A 25,222-nucleotide genomic window follows, 5' to 3' on the forward strand; every position below is an offset into this window, starting at 1 on the left:
TATCTACTCTATTATAATAAATGACTATCTAACTGTAAATAGTAACTTTTATTTTTTTCTGCTAAATTTTCTTGTTTTCTGTTAAGTCTTGTTTTACCAAAATGCCCTTAAAACTCTTGACCATTTGACATGTAGCTCCTTTGTATAATTTAATGAATGATCATGTTTTATCAAAAAGTCCTTAAGACCTTAGACAATTTGACGTGTAGCTCATTTGTAGAATTTAATGAATGATCATATTTTACCAAAAGGATCTTAATATTAAATTAATAATATTTTATTATTATATAAAGAGTAAATTGATAATCCAATATGGATGCAAACCAATACTCATATTTTGCTGAAATTTAGATTTTTTTTAAACTTTATTTTTTGTCTTTTTTTAATCTTATATTTTATTTTTCTAGATAAATAAGTTACTGATTTTTTCAATTTTTTTTATTTATTTAAGTCATTATGTCAGGCGCATCCTGAAACTAACGCACCTGGAGCTATTCCCTAGTCTGTATATATATATATATATAACAAATATATTAGAGCTATTCATGAATCTAAAGCTCACTAGTCACTATCCCGTGACACGTGTACCCAAGTTCTGAACATGAAAGTGTCTGTCCAATGGAAAATTATTTATACAATACTTTTTACAATATTTTATATAATTATGTCAAAACACATCTTTATAAACTCAATAATATTTCTAAATTTTCAATTCAATTATTTAAAAAAATAATAATTATTCATCTTCGTCTCAAAAAAAAAAAGTAGGGACTTATATATATATTTGAAAAAAAAAATCAGTGCCACAGTGGCTTGTTTTGGTCGCTTTCGGGGATGTAATTTGGGATTGAGTGCGTTTAAATGTCAAATTTTATTTTTTTTAAAGAAAAATTATTCTCATCATTCATTATTCATCATTTCACATCCTATAAAAAATATCCTTACACTTATAAAAAATATCCTTACATCTTATGAAAAATACTCTCATATCCTATGAAAAATACTCATATATCCTATAAATTATAAATATAGAATGTGAGAATAAATAATGAGTTACGCATAATAAATCCATTTTTCAAATATATATATATATATATATCTGCCTATATCTTAAAAGTACCTATAACATCTACAGTAATGAACAGTATAAATCATGCGTCCACCGACTTCGTCTTCATCTCTGGTTAGCAACATCTGATTACTCACCCAGCAGTCCTTCTTCCTTTGATTAGTCACCGACTTCAGTCACAATTTTACTTCTTCGTTGAGTACCAACATCTGATTAGCAATATTGTGTGGCGGTTGGAAATATCTAAGCTATCGATAGAGGGGATGGAGTGTATATACATCTCGTGGTTTTCAAGCATTTGCAGACTTTTCAAACTCAGGTGGAAGAAGAAAAAAAATTTGCAGTGCTGTTTGAAGATTCTTCTCGCCATTGGTATGCAAAATTATTCTATTTCTACTTCTACATCTTCTTTCTGTATTTTTCTAGTGCTGTTTGTTTTTCTTTTTCTCGCATATTTCTCGCATATTCTTCTCGGCAATTCTTGTTGTTTTTCTTCTTCATTTCCCTTCTTCCCTGTATAATTTCTTCTTCAATTTAGAATTATTTTGGCATCTCTGTTTTCTGTTTTTTCTATTCTTCATTTGCTTTGGTTTGAAGAGAGCGAGAGAGAGAGTTGCCGTATGTGTGCGAATCGTAGTGTGCGACGGAGAGAGAAACGGAAGTTCGTGGTGGCTGGGTCTGGTGGAGGTTGTCGCCGGTGTGAAGTGGTGGACGTCAGGTGGCCTGGGTGGCCGCGTACGGCGGCCCATGTTGACAGAAATGGGAGAAACCCATTTCGGATGAGTTTCCGCGGGGGAGAGACGGCTGCGCGTGAAGGACATCCGTCGTTGCTGCGTTGGTCGCCGGCGTGAGGGGGACTTGCCGGTGGTGGCGGTGAGGCTGGCCGACGTACGGCGGCGCCGGGTTGGGCTGAAACACATCGGTCCGTTGGATGAATCGGGGCACCAGAGGAGAGAAACCGTGAAAAAAAAAAAAGTATAAAATCACTAAAAAAATTTAATACTGTGCAAAAAAAAATTCTTATTTTAATTAATAATAGTAAATTCCTATTTTTTGAAAGACCTAATATCAGATTATTAGGTCTTTTGAAAGAAAAAAAAAAGAAGGTATAAAATCACTAAAAAAATTTAATATTGTTTTAAAAAAATTCTTATTTTAATTAATAATGGTAAATTCCTATCTTTTGAAAGACCTAATATCAGATTATTAGGTCTTTTGAAAAATATGTTGAACACTATATAGTGTATAAAACTGTCTAAATATTATATATATTTCTAATAGGAACTTTAAATTATTAACATAACTTGATGAAAGGTAGTAAAATCAAAAGACTCTTCAGTTAGTTAATGCCTTGTCAATGTACAATACACTCTTCAGTTAATGATATTATTAGAATTGTTTGGTCCAAACTCAAAATACAAAATACCATTTCAGGTTTACACCCACACTTTATGTATACTGGATTCAAGATAAAGGAGCAGTCATTAACTAACTGAAGAGCCTAATGAGGCTGCATGCCCTATCACTATTTTTTTTTTTTAAAAACGAATGTTGTTTTATTGATCAATTCCTTTAAATCAAGGAAATAAGACATGAAGGATAGTCCTCCATATAATGATAAACAATAATATCATAAATGAGTAACGCATGCATCTTTTGCCAAAACATGATGGCCTGGGCAACAACATTAATCTCTCTTCTAACATGGTGCACATGAGACCACTTGGCGAAACTCCTAAACAAATTAATTTGTAATCACTATAATAATTTTAAACTATATATCCATATGAACACTAATAAATGCCTAATTAGTAGATAATAGATTGGAATGAAGCTTAATTCTTGACATATTATATATATATATATATATATATATAAAATAGATGCCCTATGAACTTTAGGACCATGTCAAGTGCCCAACACGTGACAATTAGGAGGTCATGTTTAGGATAGATACTCGCCCTATATGGGCAGATTTGATCATGCATGGGTAGGTAACAATTACACCAAATACCGCTGGGTACACTTCAGAGTAATGGACCATGGCCATGGCTGGAAAATTCGACTGTTACTGCCCCATGGATCCAACTGAGCCCCAACGCTAGGCCTCAAAACTAATTTATGCATTTGCAATGGAGCTGGCCCAAAAATAACATAGCTTGGTAACACAACTGGTCGCATACTTTGGATCTATTCAAAAATAATTAAAAAAATCCACAACTGCGCCTACTATTTGCATGAGTTATTGAGATTAAATATAAATAAATCTTACACCATCATATTAAATATAAATAAATCTTACACCATAATATAAAAAATCCACACTGAATATATATTTCATTTTTTTATTTTTCTTTTCTTTTTTATGTATATTTTTAATCATCATAAACATTTTTAAAAAAAATAAAAAATTTACAACTTCATTAAAAAGCACTTCCTTAATCACTAGGTTTAAAAAAAAAAAAAAATTTGGCAAACGTCCATTGGACGTTACACTACCGCTAGTATATATATATATATATATATATATATAAGACGAGGAAGAACTATTATTCCAAATCTTGCAAACAACGAGGAAGAACTATTCTGCGATGACGGTGTTATACTACGTACGATGAATGTTAGATAGTCATGACACATTTTATTTTATTTTTTAATTTTATTCTTACTAAATTAATTGAACTCTTATACTCGATATATCTATACCGCATATTTGCTAAGAATAAAAATTCAAGTAGCGTCTAATATAGAGATGATAAGTAAAATTATTTATATTATTAAGCATTTACAGAAGGATTTGCATGCATGGGTGATGCCGGTGTTTGCAAGATTTGGAATAATAGTGGTGATGCCGGTGTTTGACATTTCAAACGGATACTTAGGGTGAATTTAGATTATAAATTTATCTCAATTCATCATTATAATTCAATTTATAATCGTTTACTTTTTAAAGTGGGATTGAGTGTCGCGTTCGAAATGTCAAACTTGATTTTATTTTTCTAAAAAAAAATTATTCTAATCAGCTATAATTCTTCACTTTATATTTTACATCTTATGAAAAACATTCATATATCCTATATAAAACATTCCTATACCTTATAAAAAATTTATAAATATAAAGTATAAAAATAAATAATAACTGATGTATAATAAATCCCTTATGCAGTAACTTTGATGTGAGCAACTGAACACTAATTATTGATGAATGTTAGGTAATCATTACACATATTTTAAATTTTTTTTCATATCAAATTAATTGAACTCTTCTACACGTTATCTCTACGCCATATACCTACTAAGAATAAAACAATAATAATAAAAAATCAAGTGGTGTGTAATATAGAGATGATAAGTAAAATTATTTATATTATTAACCATTTTCGCTGAGTTATATGATCGAATTTCAATGATATCTACCCCGTCTGTTTTGAAGTCCTGTTTTATACACTTAGGATATGTTTAGATGTTAAAATGAGTTGAGTTGAGATGATAAAATATTGTTAGAATATTATTGTTTAATATTATTATTATTTTGAGATTTGAAAAAGTTGAATTGTTTATTATATTTTTTGTTGGGATTTGAAAAATTGTAATAATGAGTTGAGATGAGTTTGGGATCCAAACTCACCCTTACAATATATTAAATCGGCATGTTTATTTGAAAGTTTTTATATTACATATTATTTACACAACATAATTTAATTTTTAAGATTTTAATTTTTAAATTTATCTTTTAAATTAAATTATGTCACGTGGATAATATATGGTGTAAACCGTAAAGACCAAAGACCTTCAAATAGAATTAATAAAATATTTGTGAATAATAATAAAATTATTTAAATTAAAATGTTTTATTAGATTGGAAAGCACGGTTACGCGGGTTCTAGGCAGCTTCTATTGTCGTTTTTAAGGACCCATGTCTGCAAGTGCCATTACTTTCAAGACCGATCAATTACTTCGCTTTCGAGACCGATCAACTCCCACCCAATTTGAATTCCTGTAATGGAAAATATAGCAATATTTGGACATGGGTATGGGAACACCACTCCTGTTTCTACAACCTCGGACTCGGCGCTGAAACTTTAATATTGGTCACTGGTTCTAAGCCGAAGAGCATCTTAACCGAATCTTGGTTCAAAAACGTTATATGGCCTCGTTTATTTTTTCCGATGAAATTAAAATTAAGAATAAAATAAAATATTATTAGAATATATTTTTTTAATATTAAATTTTTATTAAAATTTAAAAAATTAAATTATTTATTTTATTTTATATAAGAATTTGATAAAATTATAATAATTAGATAAAAAGAATTGTAAAACTAAACGAGGCCAAAACTCAATTGTTGAACATGCTTTGAGATACGAAGAAATGGTGCCGTTTTTATTTAATGCCACGTGAAACAAGATTACGCTCCGTTGCCTCCAATATTTTTCAATTACAAAATCAATTATGGAGTTCTTGTTCGTTAACAAATTACTCTGCCGGCTTCTTTATTTTAAGAGGATGCTTAAAAAATGAGATGAGATGAAAATTTTATAAATAATAATAAGATGATTTATAAATAATAGTAATATAATTTCAGTTAAGTACTTAATGGATTTTAGGAGATGAGAAAAAAAATTAAATAAAAAATATTATAAAGTTAAAATATATTGGGGATGTTTAGAAAATTTTTTTATCTCATCTCATCTTATTCTGTCTCATGTCATTCTCAAACATCATTCAAATAAAAATACTTTCAAACTAATTATTACAATTTTTTTAAAATTTTAAATAAAAAATAATTCAAAATTTTCAAATATCAAAATAAAAATGATATTATAATAATATTATAAATTTATAATATTTTGTATTTAAATTTTTCTTTCTCATTTTCCAAAATCCAATAAATATTTTAACTCAACTAACTCACTACTATTCACAAATTATCTTATTACTATTCAAAAAATTCTCATCTTATATAATTCACCAAACATTTTAGAATATAATTTTTTAATATAAATTTTGTTTTGAGATTTGAACAAATTTATTTTTTTTTATTTTTTTTTAAATTTGAGAAAGTTGTAATAATTAATTTGAAAATATTTTTATTTGAGTGATGTTTGGTAAGGAAATGAGATAAGATGAGATGATATGAAAATTATTTCTAAAAAATCCTTATAATATTTAAGAGTTAATCTACATACAGTCATTATTTAAAGATTATTCATGCAAAACCAGTTTTAAAAAATTTTAAAATTATAATAATATTATTTTTAAAATAATTTTTTTTTTACTCTCATTTATTAATGGCAGTCCCATAGAGCAATCTCATTGGATTAGCTAAAGTTAAAGTACATTTTTTATGAATGCAAGATGAATTTAACATTTAGCTATTATATTCACATAAGTTTCTATATTGGAATAGCCATTTTTTCATTATATGACAATAAAATAATATAAGATGAATTTAACTTTGACTATTCACATTAAATCTCCATATTGGATTATTCATTTATTCATTATATAGTAATGAATAATTAATAATTTTTAAAAAATTTTAATTTTTTTAATTATGAATTTATTTTATTTTATCATATTTTACTATTCATAATATTATATATTAATTAGTAATTGTATTCTAATTATATTTTTTCAATTGTCATTTAAAATGAAGAGAGAAATAATTGATATTAAAAGGAGAAAAAAAAAAGAATATAAAATAGATTTGATGAATGAATAATTCTTTTTAAATTTAGAAATTATTTTAGATATTACTGTAACTATATTTAGAATATAGCTATTTCAATATGAGTTATTTTATAACTTAATAGTTAAATTTTTATTCAATTTAACTTTTAACTAATCTAATTAAAATGCTCTTATTTAGGACTGTAAATGCCACGTGAGTGGCGTTCACGGCAAGCACAACATTATGCCTGCCTGTAGCACTAGTCGCCTTCCAGGAAGTTGCATAAAAGAAAGACCAGTAGCATGAGATCCGTCCGGATAAATACAAAAATATTTTTATTTTTTTATTTTTTTCATTCATTTTTTTTTATATTACTTGCACGGGACCCAACCTTCGGTGACTAGTATTTTTGTGAAAGAACCATTTGGGATATAAACTAATAAAAACAAAAAATAAAATTCTCAAATAGATAAATTATATACATGTTTTTTCTGTAAAAAAATAATTCTGCTAAAAAAAAAAGATTTTTCTACACTTTTTCAACATAAAATTTTATTTTTTGAAAAAAGAAATTGTGCAAAACTTGTCAATTGGGACTTATCTATTGAGATTCTTATCAAAAAAAAAAAAACCTGCCTTGATTCACGTAACTAATTGGCCAGCATTGCCATCCTCGTTCTAACCATTCAGTAACAACTGATTCCGAGTTCTTGTGATATTCGGATAACAAATCAAAACATCAATCATTTGTTAGTATAAATAATGTGGAAACTTTTTACATAAATGATGTGTTGAGTACTGTGTAAAAAAAAAGTTACAAATAGATTTTTTCATTAGGATAACCTTTTTTTTTTTTTTCTTTTTTACCGATACCAAGAGTTTCTTGCACTCAAAAGGTGAAGAGTTTTCTAAATTGAAGGCACGTTGAATGCAGTTAATAGGGGATGTCTCCCTCTTCAGGCAGATCCCAATTATCCTCATCATCTTCCTTCTTGTTTGTTGTGGCTTCCGGCTTGCTCTCTGGTGGAGTTCTTAATTGGGGGCACCTGGTTATAGAACAAGACAGAAGAGCAGTAAATAATCATTGTAAGGGAGAGATCTAACAGAAGCAACTCTACATAACTGCATGTTGGCCGGTGAGGTGTTAGACCACAGGCTAGTAAACTTGATCTTGCAGGGTCTAAAGAACCCACAAGAATATGCAACACAATTGTGAACATTATATGCCAACTATGAAAGCCAAAGATTAACACCCTATCAATCAGAACAAAATTCACTAAACCATCTATATAACTCGAGAAATAAATTCGAGACAACCAAATTCAAACAAACTTTTCCTCCTTATCAAGAGGGGAAAAAAAAAACATATACACAGAACATAGATACATTGATTAACAATAGGCAATAATTCTCCAGGGTAAACTAAACTAGCTTATAGTATTATGATTTAGTGTTTAAACTTGTCAGCCCAAATAGGGTCACAGAGAGACGTTTCAAAGCATCACACATAATAAAGAAGTCTGAGCTAGTCACTTATAAAAAAGAAAATCTAAATTAGTAGAATTTCTCAAGATCCCAAACCTTACCCACATAATGTCATGCATAGTGATTGCTAGATTGAACTTTTCCCCATTCTACATGAAGTATATGAACTTTGTACTCCACGAAAGACGCAGCTGATCCCTACACGGCGGCTAGGTTTTTAGGGGAACAGAACATGGAGACTGGAGTAGCCCTAGTGCTACAAAAATCCCACATATTAAGCCAACAAATCCAAGATTCAGCAAAACTAACGACAAATAGCAATCAAATTGAACCTAAAGTGACCAAAATCTATTAACACCATTTGCAACCTAATGAAAGGAATCATAAGAACATCATAGAGAGAAATAAAACCAAGTCCTTGATTAGCAAAACACTTGACAAAGCCTAACCCTTTTTTAAAAAAGAAATCGAAACTACACCGAAGTAAAATAAATTAAGAGAGACAAAAAAGGTAGAGACCTCCTTTTGTTGCGCTTAGTGGCCTCCTGCATCCTCCGCTTCTCCTCCTACTTATTTTCGAAGAACCTCATGCGCTTACACTCTTGAATAACACCGGCAGTTGATCATCGGATTGCATGAAGTAAGGCATAGAGGTATTTGAGAAAGGTATGCTCTCGCTCTCTCTCTCTCTCTCTCTCTCTCTCTCACACGCTACCCACTGGAATACAGAATCGAGGGCCTTAAACTCACATGATCTTCAGCGGTTTTATAGATATTGGTGTTTATACCCACCGTCATTTCTTGATTCACTCACGCTCCTGGTGAATCAAAAGATGCTATGAATTCTATCCACCTTTCTGCTTTTATTTCCCATTGAGTTTTTTTTTTCTTGCTCTCTTAATAATGAATTAGATAATTATTTTATTCATTTCACATCGACTTACTATTAAGACTTTGTTTATTTTCATAACTCTTATCAACTCATTTCATATAATCATTATAATTTTTTTAAAATTTCACAAAATATAAAATAAATAATTCAATATTTTAAATTCTAAAATAAAAATAATATTAATAAAATATATTCTAATAATATTTTATTCAACTTTTTAATTTTAATATCAATTCATCTCATCTCATATATAAAAACAAAGTAGGCCCAAAACAAAAAATATATATTATGGGAATACGAAATAAATAGTTTCAGTGTTGCATTTAATGAAATAAACATGGTATATGAAACAAAATAATGCTATGTGCATTCATATTATTGGCTTCTATATTTTTCTCTCTCAGCAATTGGCCTCTGTATTTCATCAACTTGGCTTCAACTTTCATCTGTTGGGAAAAACTGTAGATCTAAGACTAACTCGAAGTAAAGTAGCGGAACTAAACGAAAGAAAAGATGACAATCACACAGAAAGAACACCAAGAATTAAGTGGTTCGACTCAAAATGAGCCTACGTCCACTGGTGGGGTCGGTATCGGAGATTTCACTATCAACAAAGATGGAGTACAGATGAATACAACAAAACTTCACAAGGAAGTTATCTCTCAAAACTCACTCTATAACTTCTCTCTCAAGAAAACACTAAAAACAAGACAAAAAGTGATTTTCTGAAGTTGTGGGAGAAGTGGGCGCCGTTTGATATTTATAGGAACAGAAATGTTCACTTCTGTGAACATTGGCTCGAGCGAACACTCGAGCGAGTGTCGAGCGAACGTAGGTTTTCTGTACTTCGCTCGAGCTAACACTCGAGCGAGGGTCGAGCGAACACTCTCTGACTTGATCTCGCTCGAGCTGGGTGTCGAGCGAGGGTTGAGCGAAGCTCTCGAAACTCTCTGACTTGATCTCGCTCGAGCTGGGTGTCGAGCGAGGTCGAGCGAACACTCTCTGACTTACTTCGCTCGAGCCAAGTGAACCTTCGCTCGAGCGAACCTACGACACATGCACTGTTCCATCTGATTCAAGCCACCTCATAACAAATCTCCACCTTGGCTTGAACTCTGCCAAAAAACACAAAAAACCTCTGATCACAAAACCAATCCCCACCACCAAATCCCTTACGGGAATAACAAACTGCAAACACCAATCAAGTCCAAACAAAGTTTGAACTTGTATACTGCAACTGGCTTAGTCATCATATCTGCTGGATTCTCTGTAGTAGCAATCTTCAGAATCTGTATAAGACCCTCTGTAACGATCTCTCTGAGAAAATGATACCTGACATCAATGTGCTTCGTTCTCTCATGATACATTTGATTTTTGGTCAAATGTATTGCACTCTGACTGTCACAAAATACTGAGATCCTATCTTGCTTCAAACCCAAATCATTGACCAGGCCTTTCAACCAAATGGCCTCCTTAACAGCCTCTGCTGCTGCCATGTACTCTGCTTCGGTAGTTGATAAAGCAACAGTGGATTGCAGTGTTGCTTTCCAACTAATAGCTGACCCACACAGAGTGAAAACATAACCTGTCAATGATCTTCTCTTATCTAAGTCTCCAGCATAATCAGAATCAACAAAACCAGTAACTTTGGAACTGAGATCGACATCTCTATCAAAAATTAACCCAAAGTTCATGGTTCCCCTCAAATACCTGAGTATCCATTTCACAGCCTGCCAATGAGTCTTACCCGGATTAGCCATATACCTGCTAACCACGCTCACTGCCTGTGAAATGTCTGGACGGGTGCAAACCATTGCATACATGATGCTGCCAACTGCGCTGGAATAAGGAACACTAGCCATGAACCGTTCCTCTTCATCTGTCTGAGGAGATAGGCTAGCTGAAAGCTTAAAGTGCGTAGCAAGTGGTGTACTTACTGGTTTGGAATCAAACATTCCAAATCTCTGAAGCACTTTCTCAATGTACTTTCCCTGGGACAAGTACAACTTTCCAGCTTTCCTATCTCTGATGATTTCCATTCCCAAAATCTTCTTCGCAGCACCTAAGTCTTTCATTTCAAACTCATTTCTGAGTTGGGTCTTTAACAAACCTATGTCAGATATGCTTCTAGCAGCAATAAGCATATCATCAACATATAATAGCAAATAAATGAAAGACTTATCAGATAATTCCTTATGATAAACACAACTATCATAGTTACTTCTCAAATAACCATGATCAATCATAAAGGAATCAAACCGCTTATACCATTGCCTTGGCGACTGCTTCAAACCATATAAAGATTTCTTCAATCTGCACACATGATCTTCCTTGTTTTCAACAATGAATCCCTCTGGCTGATGCATATAAATGGTTTCTTCAAGTTCACCATGAAGGAACGCTGTTTTAACATCAAGTTGCTGCAGCTCTAAGTCATACAATGCTACTATGGCAAGTAGCAATCTGATCGAACTGTGTTTCACCACTGGAGAGAAGACTTCATTGAAGTCGATGCCTTCTCTCTGACTAAAGCCCTTAGCAACTAAGCGTGCCTTGTATCTTGCATCGGTATCACCCTGGATTCCCTCTTTTCTTTTGAAGACCCATTTGCAGCCAACAGTCTTCACCTTCTTTGGCAACAGAACCAAATCCCATGTTTGGTTTTTGTGAAGAGACTCAATCTCTTCAGTCATAGCTGCGCACCACTGAGCAGATTCTGCGCTCTTGACAGCTTCTGAATAACTGGAAGGCTCCTGACCGACAATATTCTCTGCTGTAGTAAGAGCATACATCACCATATCTGCATGAGCATATCTCTGAGGTGGTCTAATCTGCCTCCTCTGTCTACCAGTCGCTATACTGTAGTCTTGCTCATCTTGTGCGCTGCTACTCGGATCAGAATCATGCTCATCTGCAATAGCATGATCTTGGGCGCCACGAGGCAGCCCTTGTGGTGCTTCAACCTGAAACTCCACCTGCTTTCTGACATCCTGTTCTTGTCCTGTAGACCCAGTAATCTCCTTTCTCGGAATAAGCATGGATTTTTCATCAAAAATGACATCCCTACTGATCACAAACTTGGGTGATTTGGGATCAGTACACCACAACCTGAATCCCTTCACCCCACTGGCATACCCAATGAATATGCCCTTCTTTGCCCTTGGCTCAAGTTTTCCATCATTAACATGGAAATATGCAGGACAACCAAAAACTTTCAAATTCGAATAATCAGCAGGAGTATCAGACCATACCTCATTCGGAGTCTTCAAACCAATCGCTGTGGCTGGAGAACGATTGACCAAGTAACAGGCTGTGTTGATTGCTTCAGCCCAGAAATCCTTACCCAAACCTGCATTAGAAAGCATGCTCCGGGCTCTCTCCAAGAGAGTCCTGTTCATCCGTTCAGCTACTCCATTTTGCTGTGGAGTATGTCTAACTGTACGATGTCTGGCAATACCCTCATTCCTGCAGAATTCATCAAACTCACCTCCGCAGAACTCCATACCATTGTCAGTGCGAAGTCGCTTGATTTTCTTGCCCGTCTGATTTTCAATCAAAGCTTTCCACTGTTTGAAGTTAACAAATACATCGCTTTTCTGCTTCAGAAAGTAAACCCAAACCTTCCGTGAGAAATCGTCAATGAACGTAAGCAAATACTGAGCTCCACCTTTTGACGGAACTGAAGATGGGCCCCAAAGATCAGAATGAATATAGTCCACAGAACTTTTGGTTCTGTGAACCCCTGTAGAGAACTGAACCCTACACTGTTTTCCAAACACACAGTGTTCACAAAAATCCAGTTTCCCTATCTTCTGATTACATAGCAAACCCTGCTTACTCAAAATTGACATCCCCTTCTCACTCATATGACCCAAACGCATATGCCACAAACGTGTGACATCTGAATCCGGATCATCTGAAACAGACACTGCAGCTGCACCTGTCACCGTAGAGCCCTGAAGGAAATAAAGACCATTTGTCTTATCTCCCTTCATCACAACCATAGAGCCCTTACTGACTCTGATAGCTCCACCTTCACCAGTGTACTTATAATCCAACGAATCAAGTGTGCCCAAAGAAATAAGATTCTTTTTCAAATCTGGAATGTGTCGAACATTAGACAATGTCCGGACAATTCCATCAAACATCTTAATTCGGACCGAACCAATTCCAGCAATTCTGCAAGCCATATCATTCCCTAACAAAACGGAGCCTCCGTTGACCGATTCATAGTTAATGAACCAGTCCCTCTTAGGACACATATGGAAAGTGCAAGCTGAGTCCATGACCCACTTGTCACTAAAGCGACTATTTGAGTCGCTAATTGCTAGAACGAGGTCTAGGTCGTTAGACCTATCATCAGCAACACTGACGGCATTAGATGAACTAGTGCCGTCCTCTCTGTTTTTCAGTTTTGGACACTCATTCTTGTAGTGGCCAAACTTATGGCAGTAATGACATTTGACGTTCTTCTTACTGAACGTTGTTTGTGAACTGCCCCTGGATTTCCCCTTATTCTTATCTGAACCCCTATCATTTGATCTACCCCTGCTTGAGGACCCCTTAACAAACAAGCCACTAGCTTGTTCATTTGTGTTCTTCACACTCAATTTATTTCTCAACTCCTTAGAATTCAAAGCAGACTTTACATCTACCAAGGAAATTGAATTTCTACCATATAACATGGAATTTACAAAGTTCTCAAAAGATATGGGTAATGAACATAAAATAATTAACGCTTGATCTTCTTCTTCAAGCTTAATATCTATGTTCCTAAGATCCATAATGATTTTGTTAAATTCATCTAGGTGTTCAGTAATAAGAGTACCTTCCTTCATTTTTAGAGTGTATAACCGTTGTTTCAAATACAAACGGTTTGTGAGAGATCTTTTCATGTATAGATTCTCAAGTGCCGACCAGAGACCAGTTGCAGTCTCCTCGTCAGCAACCTCTCTTAATACTCCATCAGATAGTGACAAAAGGATAGCACTGTGTACCTTTTCTTCTTCTTCTTTCGAAGGAGCCGGAGAATCTTCGGATATCGACACCTCTAATACTTTTGACAAGCCCTGTTGTCGCAGTAAAGCCTTCATCTTGATGCGCCATAAACTGAAACTGTTCTGACCGTCAAATTTCTCCACTTCGAACTTAGCCATAGCCATCCCTCCAGATCTGTTTGAGCCAAGCTCTGATACCAGTTTGTTGGGAATAACTGTAGATCTAAGACTAACTCGAAGTAAAGTAGCGGAACTAAACGAAAGAAAAGATGACAATCACACAGAAAGAACACCAAGAATTAAGTGGTTCGACTCAAAATGAGCCTACGTCCACTGGTGGGGTCGGTATCGGAGATTTCACTATCAACAAAGATGGAGTACAGATGAATACAACAAAACTTCACAAGGAAGTTATCTCTCAAAACTCACTCTATAACTTCTCTCTCAAGAAAACACTAAAAACAAGACAAAAAGTGATTTTCTGAAGTTGTGGGAGAAGTGGGCGCCGTTTGATATTTATAGGAACAGAAATGTTCACTTCTGTGAACATTGGCTCGAGCGAACACTCGAGCGAGTGTCGAGCGAACGCAGGTTTTCTGTACTTCGCTCGAGCTAACACTCGAGCGAGGGTCGAGCGAAGCTCTCGAAACTTTCTGACTTGATCTCGCTCGAGCTGGGTGTCGAGCGAGGGTCGAGCGAACACTCTCTGACTTGATTTCGCTCGAGCGGCATGTCGAGCGAGGGTTGAGCGAAGTTCTCGAAACTCTCTGACTTGATCTCGCTCGAGCTGGGTGTCGAGCGAGGGTCGAGCGAACACTCTCTGACTTACTTCGCTCGAGCCAAGTGAACCTTCGCTCGAGCGAACCTACGACACATGCACTGTTCCATCTGATTCAAGCCACCTCATAACATCATCTTCTTTAATTTCATGTTATGACATGAAATAAATTTTACTTCATCTGCCAAACAAATACGTATGGCCAGAAAATCATCTCGAATTGAGATCGCATCTCGTACACAGCCAGAATAAATATGTCTCAAGCAAGCAACAGAAGTATATTAAAAGCAAATTATTATAGAATATGTCTCACCTCACGGTAGAATAAATTAAAGCAGTACTAGTAGTCATGTAGTTACCAAAAAACACAGATACAACGAAGAAATTAAGAAGAAAAAGATGAAGAACCTTGCATTAATATAGAAGGTTAATTCGAGGAAACCAAGTACTCCAACAAAAGTCTTCTGTATTAACAAAACAACCGGGCCATAATGGAACTATAAAAGTAGTCCCACGTACTCAATACTGAAGACCGTTTACCAGATAAAGTTTACTTACTCAACAACTATTGAACTTATCGTAATTATTGGACCAACAAACATAAAATAACTATTGGACTGAACTCGTGATGCTTGGGCTCATAATACTAGAACCCCAACTCGGCCCACTTGTCTTGAGATCCTGCTCATCAGCCAGCACACACGTGGCAGCATCAAACCCCTCCATCCTCTTCTTGCTCCATTGAGTTACCGTTAATTGCTGAACGGCCTGATTCTGCTTGAACATTATTTGGATTGAAATACTGCTGGATTGAATCATATATATTGAATAATATGTCGGATATACCTTTGAGTAATTCAATAATCTGTTGATATAGATCGGGTATTATTCTTATGGAGAATAGAGCTAAAATAACTCATCCAAAGGCAGGGAAGATAATCAATATTAGACAAGTACATGCAGAAACACCCGAGATGTAGCAAATAAGTCTTGCGGCATGGCGATAGCTAGCATTAGGAATGGGTTCGTATAACTCCATCAATGCTAGGAAGTAAACAGACATAGCTCCAATAAAAAGAGACATGATTGTGCAGTGTGTCTCGAATGGAGAGGACGCTGAATTTTGATTCTGTACTTGAAGAAGGTTCACCAACACTTGGATGAGAGTTTGGATGGTGAGTAGGAACTGGATGGATAGACCAAGGAATCCTCCTTGCTCATCACTGCAAACAAAAAGCAAAGACTATAAAATGTTCACTAGTTTCCACCATCAAATTGATCAAACACCCCTATATATGCACGTGCATTTTCCTTTCAATTCCTCTATTATTTTTGTCTTTGGCAGCCAAATAAATGTAATTCTTCGAGTCAATATTGAACATATAGTCTTATAGATTGTATTAGCATATAAACTAAATCATTTCAAGACCACCTCCATTAGTGCCACATGGACGATAGGAATCTTGGATGTGCCCTAGCTCGCCTAACACACTATTAATGTTGATTCCACCTTAATAAAAAAGTAATGATGTTTTAACCTTTTTTTTATACGAAAAATAATATTACATCATATCATGATGAGATGACATTGTCTATCAATATTTTTCTATATTTTTTAAGAAAAATAAGAAATAATTCAAAGATAATGAAAAGTATCATATTCTCATAACATTATTCTATTTTTTAACTATAATGTGCATCACAACAAATAGTATATTGTCACAACAAATTTGCAAGTAGTAAAACTCTTTTTGATTACCACAAGATGTTAATGCGAGACTATGAGAATATAAACTAAATAATTAATTTAATCTCTCCTCGCTAATTTAAAATTTTAAAACAATTAGTGATTTAATAGAATATCATAATAGATATTTTAAATTTGATTATTGGAATTACATTTCACACTAATTTAAATTAAATATTCTATATGTTAAGTCTACTAATTAAGAGAAAGTTTCATTTTCGGTAGAGCGAATAGATAATTAAATTTACATATTCCAACTTATTTTAAGTTTAGAGGCAATAAGTAATTTAACAATCGCGTAACATTTCTAACTTAGCATTGGAATTCAATATAATATAGGAGAAAAAACAGGAATAGTTGTGATTTTAATCAAGCAAAGAATCACACATACTCTTGAGGAATGTTTGATCAAATGCTTCATCTGTTTTGCCTTACCCAAGACTTGAGGCCTTCTTTGATAATAAAATATTTTTGGAAAATTTTTCATTTTTCTCATAATTTCATTCTAAAGATAATATAAATCTCAAAAACAAATTTTATTTCAACTTTTCATTCAATATATATTAAACACAAAAATTAATAAAATTTTAAAAATGCTAAAAAAAATAATTTTAATCAAATTTTCAACTCAATCTATTTATTTTTACGAACTCTAATGCAAAATTTATTTTAAAAAAATTTATTCAAGAATTTATCTCTATTATCTCGTTTGGATAGTGAGATGAGATGAGATGATTTGTGAATAGTGGTGAAATGATTTATGAATAGTAATGAAATATTTGAACTAATATGTTTTATGGAGTTTTGAAAAATGAGAGAGAAAAAATTGAATGAAAATGTTATAAAATTAAAATATTGTTATAATATTATTTTTAATATTATTTTTATTTTAGTATTTGGAAAAGTTGAATTTTTTCTTGTATTTTGTATTTTTAATTGTTTTAATATTTTGTTAAGATGTTATAATATAATATTATGTAATGATTAAATAAAAATTTTGAGATTAAAACTTTTTTTTATGTAAGTAATATTTGGATATTGAGATATTACGAGATGACTTGGCTTTACCAAACAAAACAGGCCTAAATCTAAAAAATTCCCAAGTTTTCAAATAATATCTTGTGCTATGCTCAAGTGGAGGAGTTTTCTTAGCTTTTCTTTCACCACGGTCAAGTGGGGGAAACACGCGGAAGTCTTAGACTGCCCCACGAAAAATCATTATTTAATTCAAAAAATATATATATTTTTTTTAATTAAGTAAATTTTACAAAATAAGAGTTTAAAAAATATATAAATCAATTTAAAAAGAAGAAGAAGAAAGAAAGATCTTCCCTCCAGATCGAATGGTGCGGTAGGACTACAATCGGATCGGATGGCCAAAATCTAGCCACAAGAAGGGGGCCCATATCTTAGTGGTTTGAGTTGAATGATTGAATCCCCAGGAGACGGTTGATCTTCATTTTTAAATACTTGTATAATTGAAATTATACAAAATTTGTAGGTAAATTATATATTTATTTTCACAACAAAAAAATAATAATAATAATTACGTTTTTAATAAATGTATATTTTCACATGATATGATGCAGGCCAACGTGGTGGACGAATAGAGAGACTTCTTTCTCACTCAGAATAAACTCAACCTTAAATTAGAAGAAAAAGAAGTGCCTTAAATAAGACCGGTTGGGCTAAAAATAACTTTTCCTAAATATCCGTTTAATTTTTTTAGCAGTAAAGATCATATTTTAAAGAGGAATAGAAGTTGCCACCGAAGTTTTTGGCCCCAGGCACCAATCATCTTCCAATGCACATATAGATAGTCGTGCAAAGTTAAGAACCATCTCGGTTAATTTTGAGATCCACCAGTGTCCTCTTATGTATGAGAAAGAAGAATGAAACATATCCATTGATGGCATGCAGCTCTTATATAAGTATTAAGTACATTAATAATATAAATGATTCCTTACAACTCATTAACCAAAGAGACGAGATCAAGCGCTTGGATTACAAAATAATGCGCTGCCAGATACTAATTTCCATATCAAATTACAAAATCAGCGTTTTTGATCTGGCAGCGCATTATTTTTTAGATTTTTTTTTAATATTATGATCTGTAAAATTTATGTGGTTTGTGATTTATTGAGGTTAAGTGTTTGCACAAATAAACAACTAGGATTTTTTCTTGAAAATAATTTTTTCTTGAGTTTAGGGCGACAAACAGCAAACCATTCGACTAGTTTCTTTTGAAAAAACTCTTCAAGTAATCTTGGATGATGGATGAATTGGTACGCATTTTAACACAAAATGTCATAACATATGTCTAACAAGGTGCTGTAATTTGTGCTTGTTACTTGCTATCTGACGAAGTGCTGTAATTTTACATGTTAAAACAAATGAGTTCACTTTAAGTAGGCAAAATATTTTTTGGGCAAGTGAGCAAGTGAACCCATTTTGTAACCATTCGACTTCTGATATAAAAAAACTTATTTATATACTTGGTCCCAGTTTCAGTTGTTTTAACCTTACCAACTTATGCCTAAGGATTATTTGGGTCCATGCTTTTGCACCTGTGATTCATTAGGCTATAAGGGTGTTTTGAAAGGGCATGGCAATAGAATACAAAATTTTGATTTCTCTACTGTGTTCGAATGGCCATTAAAATTCTCTATAAATTTCAGAAAAAGCTAAGAGAGTTACATAGGTCCTTATCTCTTTTACCTAAATTGCCTCAGTTTGTTGTGATCTTTTGACATGTAACGAGGCCGAATCAGTTTGCAATGCTAATCACAACCTTCAATATTTGCCACAGATATTATAGTGCTGGAATTTAACTTTTACTCCCCTGGTTCGCAGTGGAGACCTACAATTATCAACTGGAAAGACTACAGGGAAGAGGGGAATGAGGTAGATGGGTTTTATGGAGGAATCAGAAAGCTTAAGAATGAGAATGAGATTTCCACATGGAAGCAACTTTGGCTAGTTGAAGTCTTGGAATAGCATGCGTTGTATGAAAAAAGGGGCTTCGTAAAATGGTCTCCCCATTTATGCCAAATTAATGTACAAAAGTTACCCCAACAATATGTAATTAGTAGAAAATCTCTTCAGGTTTTGGTTGATATTATGTTAGAAGAATGATAGCTTTCAAGTCATACGACATCCAATCCATTTCTTCAGATTTCAGATTATCTATTTTTTGCCTATCTTATTGACAATCAAATGGACATGAAATTTTGAAGTCAGAGATGCAGACCTTTCAGACAAGTTTCTTCTACATAGATGAATTTAATTTAAGTATCTTTTGAAAGAGAGATAAGAGAATATCAAAATATCACAAACAAGTGATAGAACTTTAAAACTGGTAACATCCAATCATGCCCAATTTCAACGCCCACAATAGATAAGCATAATTTGAAAGCCATCAAATCTGAAAAGGGATTAAAAGGAGGACATAAACTATGCACTAACAAATTATACAAAGTTCAGGCCCTTCCATTCACAACAAAAAATCATCTACACAATATGGAGTTTGAGGCTTTTTTTTTCCCCACAACACTCCAAATATTCACAACCAAACCATCATCTATACAATGGTACCAACTCCCCCAGAAATGCACAACCAAAACATTGGTACAAACTTCCCAACAAAAAAAGACTCAAAAACCAGTACATCCTCCATGTAATGACACATCAAACTTGCATTCATGTCTTCGGTTATACATGATCAGTACCAGCACATTTCTGTAAACAACACAATATAATCATCAATTAATAACACAATATAATAGCACCCCAAGGGGATCAATATTATAACTAGATCTTTTTATTTAAATAAAGAACAAATAGTTGACTTTTGTTATGATTCATGTTAAATAGTCAAATAAGAAATCCAAGGGGATTAATATTAAAACCAAATTGTTAGATTTATCTAATATTTCAATTTGTCCTGTTATTCTAATTTTTAAGGATATTTCAACATGTTCTTTTATTTTAGATTCTTTTTTTTTTAAAGATGACTATAATTCCAATCTAATCAAGTCCAAATTAAGTAATTACACTTCTTCCTTTGTGAATTATATGTATATGCTCTATAATTGTACAAATTCGCAAGTATACTTGTGCTTGCATATTTAAAAGCTCTATTACAGCGACTGCCATTACTATATATGTATGAATTAAACTTAAGAATAAGATCATTGTGTTAGGTAAGAATAGGATCTTACCTCCTCATTGCCCGATGGTGTTGGCTGTATGACAGCACTATATTGGGTTCCAACAACAAAATTGTCCACAATAGCAACCCCGGCAGATTCTAGGCCTGCATGCAATTGTTCTTCGTCATTGAATATTTTCCTGCATGTCTAAATTTCATGACAAAAACATAAACAACATTTTACAAAAGTGGCATCTCATACCAGTCCAATAAGCATAATATTAATACAAAAAAAAAAAACTATTAATGCAAAAAACTTACTACTTGTTTCTTCTTTCTCTTCGTAATAGCGTTCTCCACAGCCCCTACCTTTCTCTTCATTGGGGGTCTCCCTTTTCCTCTGACAACATGGGGGCTTAATACTTTCTTACCCTTTTCTGGGACCATGTTCTTTCTCAACTTGGTTAAACCGTCGTCGGTTGTTAAGCCTGTACATTGCAACTCAAACTCATCTAACAACCGCAAAAACGCATTTACATGCTCATCACTGGGGGATACACGCGTGGCAAATTTCAAACATCTCTTAACCACGAGCTCATACCTCTGTGCGTCTGCATTGTTCCGCAAGTCATCATAACTACTTTTGACCAGTGTATATCTTCTCTTTAAGTCCTTTCGCCATCGATCCAAGACATACTTGTCAGGCAACACATTAATATTTTTTTGTTTGACAGACTTTAAATACATGCCTACAAATAATCCCTCTCATCTCAAACAAGGCACACGTGCATTTAACGTCGCATTCTTCATCATTATAATAAACTGAGTACGTCACCTTTTTTACATAGTCATCCGTGGAAATTTCGTCGAAAACATCGAAGTTAGAAATGCAACCTTGCGTGCTAACAAGTATGCAATTACATAAAATCATTCCCAACACCTCTCTTTGGACTTCCTTAAACTTAGCATTTGTATACAATGCTTGAAACTGCTTTTCAATGCGGAGTGGTGATACGCATGGGATTATTTGGTTGCAGGAATTGAAATCAGCAGTCGCTTCGACCTCCACCTTCTTCTTCAGAGCATTATCAAATTGATCTACAAACTCCTTCAAAGTAGTACCAGAATGTACAAACCCTTCAAAAAATGCATTCATGCTTTCAGACCGTTGTGTAGTGCTCATACCTGCCCAAAATACACTCTTCAAATATACTGGTACCCAGAACTCCCTCTCATTGTACAACCCTTGCAACCATGCATTCTCCCCAAGGTCATACTTTTGAAGTAATTTTCCCACTTGTCCTCAAATTCTGTGCAACTCTGTGAATCATATAAAGCATTCTGAATGGCAGACTTCAACCCTGCATTGAATTGGGAGTGAGATCCCAATTTCTCTGGCAATTTCCGCATTATATGCCAGAGATAATATCTATGGCGACTGTCTGGGAATACAATCGCAATAGCACTCTTCATTGCTCGGTCTTGGTCTGTTATAATTGCTTTGGGAGCCTGACCATTCATGCACTTCAACCATGCTCGGAACAACCAAACAAAAGTATTTGTGTCTTCATTGGAAATCAAGCCAGCCCCTAACAATATAAACTGCCCATGATGGTTTACACCAACAAAGGGAGCGAAAGGCATATTGTACCTATTTGTTAAATACGTCGTATCAAATGTGATAACATCTCCGAAGTACTCATACGCCGCTCGACTTCGTGTGTCAGCCCAGAACACATTTCTGACTCTAAACTTGTCATCCACGTCCATGACTGAAACAAAGCCATCATTCATCATACTCATTCTCTCAAAATAGTCACTAAGTGCTTCACCCCCTCCTTTACCTAACCTCAAGTGTCTGGCTTTATTAATAAAATTCCGAGCATCTTTCTCTTGAAATTCAAGGTTCTCAAAACCATCGGCATCAACAACAAGTGCTTGGAAATTTTTGTTCATTCTAATACCTGCTCTGTCATTCAAGTCAAGCATCCTCTGACTGTATTCATCTAAACACTTATGAGATCTAAAAAATCTGGATTTCTGTGGGCTGACAGTATTATGATTGTGAGTAATCTGAATTGTCGTCAAAACCCATACCCCATTCACCAATTTCGCATTTACCTTCGCTTTACAATTCGTTTTGGTTGTTGGTCGTGGTCTCGAGACATTACTATGGCTAGGATGGTAGGTGCCGCCACGTGCACACCCAATGGTCAAATACTTTGCACTCCCATCTGCCTCTCTCTTCGTCCTAAACGTCTTTACACCAAAACCCGACTGTTTCGCATATCGTTTGTAATAAGCGAGAAGGTCTTTCTCAGTGGAAAACTCCATACCAGATTTCGGCTCTTCAACTCGTTCATCATCATCATCCGATACTTCATTAGTCCCCTTCGCCTCTAATACTTCATTAGTCTCATCTGTGTTCGATACTTCATTACTCCCTTCCACCTCCAAAGCATTCATGTGTGATATACTTGCAACATTCTTTTCACTTTCATCAGGCACAATTGATGATTGAACTGGGTGTTGGGGGGTCTCTTGGAATCGCTCTGGATTACTAGACGGAGGGTAGGACATAGTTGAAGGATGCTGCAATTAAGCACAACGTTAGAAAAAATGAATTTCACATACAGGAAAGACTTTTTGAATGAATCGAAAATGTATGTACCTGGATAGTCTCTTGAAATCGTCTAAAGTCTTCCGGATTACTCAACGGAGGGTAGGGAATAGTTGGCAGATGCTGCAATAAGGCACGACGTTAGGAAAAAAAAAAATTGTACGTACAGGAAAGAGTTTTACAAAAATAAAACGCATCTACCTGGCTACCCCAATGATACGAATATTGATTTGGATACGTATTTGGAGGCATCATATACACCGGGTGGTATGGATTTTCGAGACTAACATATCCCTATCATAAACAAATAAACAATATATTAAGTACTTGGAAATATTGATCACAACGACAGACACAACAATATATCCAAATGACGAACGTTTATCATACTTGGATGGGTGAAATCACTGTAGATGGCCTGGGTGAAATTCTATCTTCCTCTGTGCCTTCCATCTTGTAATATTCTTCTCTAACCTTACAATATTTACAACTAACCAATGCCATAGCACCATTGCTTAGAAGTGAATCAATGACATCCACATAGAGAAAATTTGATATCAAAATAGCATGGCCAAACATTTAAGAAAGAGAAAAGCCCAAGGCAATGAACAACTATCAAGTGGCTTACCATATTTGCCATCATCAAGAGCATAAAAGTACAGGACGTTGGCCCTTTATCTTTATCTCTCTACACAAGTCACTTCTACCTAAAAGATAGATTTTACATCATCAAATTATGGGTTAGTGAATTTTTTAGTGTTGTTATTGCCTTCTAGCTATATAGCAAAGCTTCAAACATGTGATTCAACCATAATGAATTTGATAGGGATGAGAACGCATTCTATATAGGAGATTGCAGTCACTAGACATATTAGTACTCAAACACTCTTGTTTCCTGTGGTTGATGTCTTCTACACACAGCACCACATTTTCAAGCTTAAAAGGTTTCTATTAGGATTTTTTTGACAAATGTGGGCAGTGAACAAAATAATACTTTCTAATTAAAACTGAACAAAATGTTGTCGAAAATTACTACTTAATTGCAAAGCCACTAAATCTTCTTCTCCTTTGTTTTTTTTTTTTTTTTTTCCTTTTAAAGCATCCTTTTTCCCTTTTCCTTTAGAAGAAATGAAATAAATTAACGAAAAAAAAAAAAGAAAGAGAGGAGAAGCTTAGAAAGGCAACAACTTGTTGAGCCATAAATTCAGACATGCACAGAAAATGTGTTATTAAATGAAGCACAATACATCAAACTTACCGGTGGGGGAGGAGCTAGCACGGACTGGTATAGGCAAGAGCTTCCGACTGAATGCAGGGAGGGGGAAAATGAGAGGGAGAAGGTATGGGCTTCCGTCTGATGCAGGGGAGGGGGCCTTCTGTACGATGCAGGGGATGGGAGAAATGACAAGGTGGGTGGGGTAGGGACGTGGGGGCTGGGAGGGAAATGGCAGGGGAGGGAACGGGGGAGAGAGAAAATGAGTGGGGTGGGAAATGTAGACTTCGAATAAGACTAAGAGATATTAAAATAAAAAAAAGTCAGAAATTCGTGCGGTGTAGTTAAAATAAGGAGGCTGTATGGTACTTCTCTATTATATTATATATCATCTCTCGCTGCTTGATCCTTAACGCTTTGTCAAATGAGAGCGGCCTCAACCATAAAGGACTAACTTACCTTCTATTTTTCAGTTGAGAAAGGAAAAAGAAAGTATTATTTTCCAAAGGAAGTCTCCCTCCTTATTCCTGACATTGGTAGCACTCCTATATAGGCGATAGTTAAAAGTACCTAACATGATAAAGTGCCTTCAGATGG

At 34.3% G+C, this 25,222-nt stretch overlaps 1 protein-coding gene and 1 long non-coding RNA gene across 2 annotated transcripts; both read right to left on the reverse strand.

Annotated features, from left to right (window-relative positions):
- Positions 1-7,513: 7,513 nt before the first annotated feature.
- Positions 7,514-9,062, reverse strand: LOC118349730. Its single transcript, XR_004802650.1, has 3 exons — positions 8,748-9,062; positions 8,330-8,484; positions 7,514-7,789 (listed from the first exon to the last, which is right to left on the reverse strand). It is a non-coding gene; the product is annotated as an uncharacterized LOC118349730 (long non-coding RNA).
- Positions 9,063-20,111: 11,049 nt separating this feature from the next.
- LOC108998287 (protein FAR1-RELATED SEQUENCE 5-like) lies at positions 20,112-25,050 on the reverse strand. The gene is made up of 8 exons (XM_018974807.2): positions 24,671-25,050; positions 24,041-24,119; positions 23,803-23,902; positions 23,614-23,706; positions 23,464-23,535; positions 21,114-23,384; positions 20,863-21,000; positions 20,112-20,380 (listed from the first exon to the last, which is right to left on the reverse strand). The coding sequence occupies exons 3-6, from the start codon at positions 23,863-23,865 to the stop codon at positions 21,996-21,998; spliced, it is 1,617 nt and encodes a 538-aa protein (XP_018830352.2). The 5' UTR covers positions 23,866-23,902; positions 24,041-24,119; positions 24,671-25,050; the 3' UTR covers positions 20,112-20,380; positions 20,863-21,000; positions 21,114-21,995.
- Positions 25,051-25,222: the final 172 nt, after the last annotated feature.

This window comes from Juglans regia, chromosome 10, assembly GCF_001411555.2.
Source record: "Juglans regia cultivar Chandler chromosome 10, Walnut 2.0, whole genome shotgun sequence".
NCBI lineage: Eukaryota > Viridiplantae > Streptophyta > Magnoliopsida > Fagales > Juglandaceae > Juglans > Juglans regia.

What these genes read in the sequence shown, in the direction of transcription:
- LOC108998287 (XM_018974807.2), bottom strand. Translation starts at nt 23,865, where the DNA reads ATGGAAGGCACAGAGGAAGATAGAATTTCACCCAGGCCATCTACAGTG. An exon ending in CGTATCATTGGGGTAGCCAG is followed by an intron (nt 23,536 to 23,613) that starts GTAGATGCGTTT and finishes GCCTTATTGCAG; the next exon opens with CATCTGCCAACTATTCCCTA. An exon ending in GATTTCAAGAGACTATCCAG is followed by an intron (nt 23,385 to 23,463) that starts GTACATACATTT and finishes GCTTAATTGCAG; the next exon opens with CATCCTTCAACTATGTCCTA.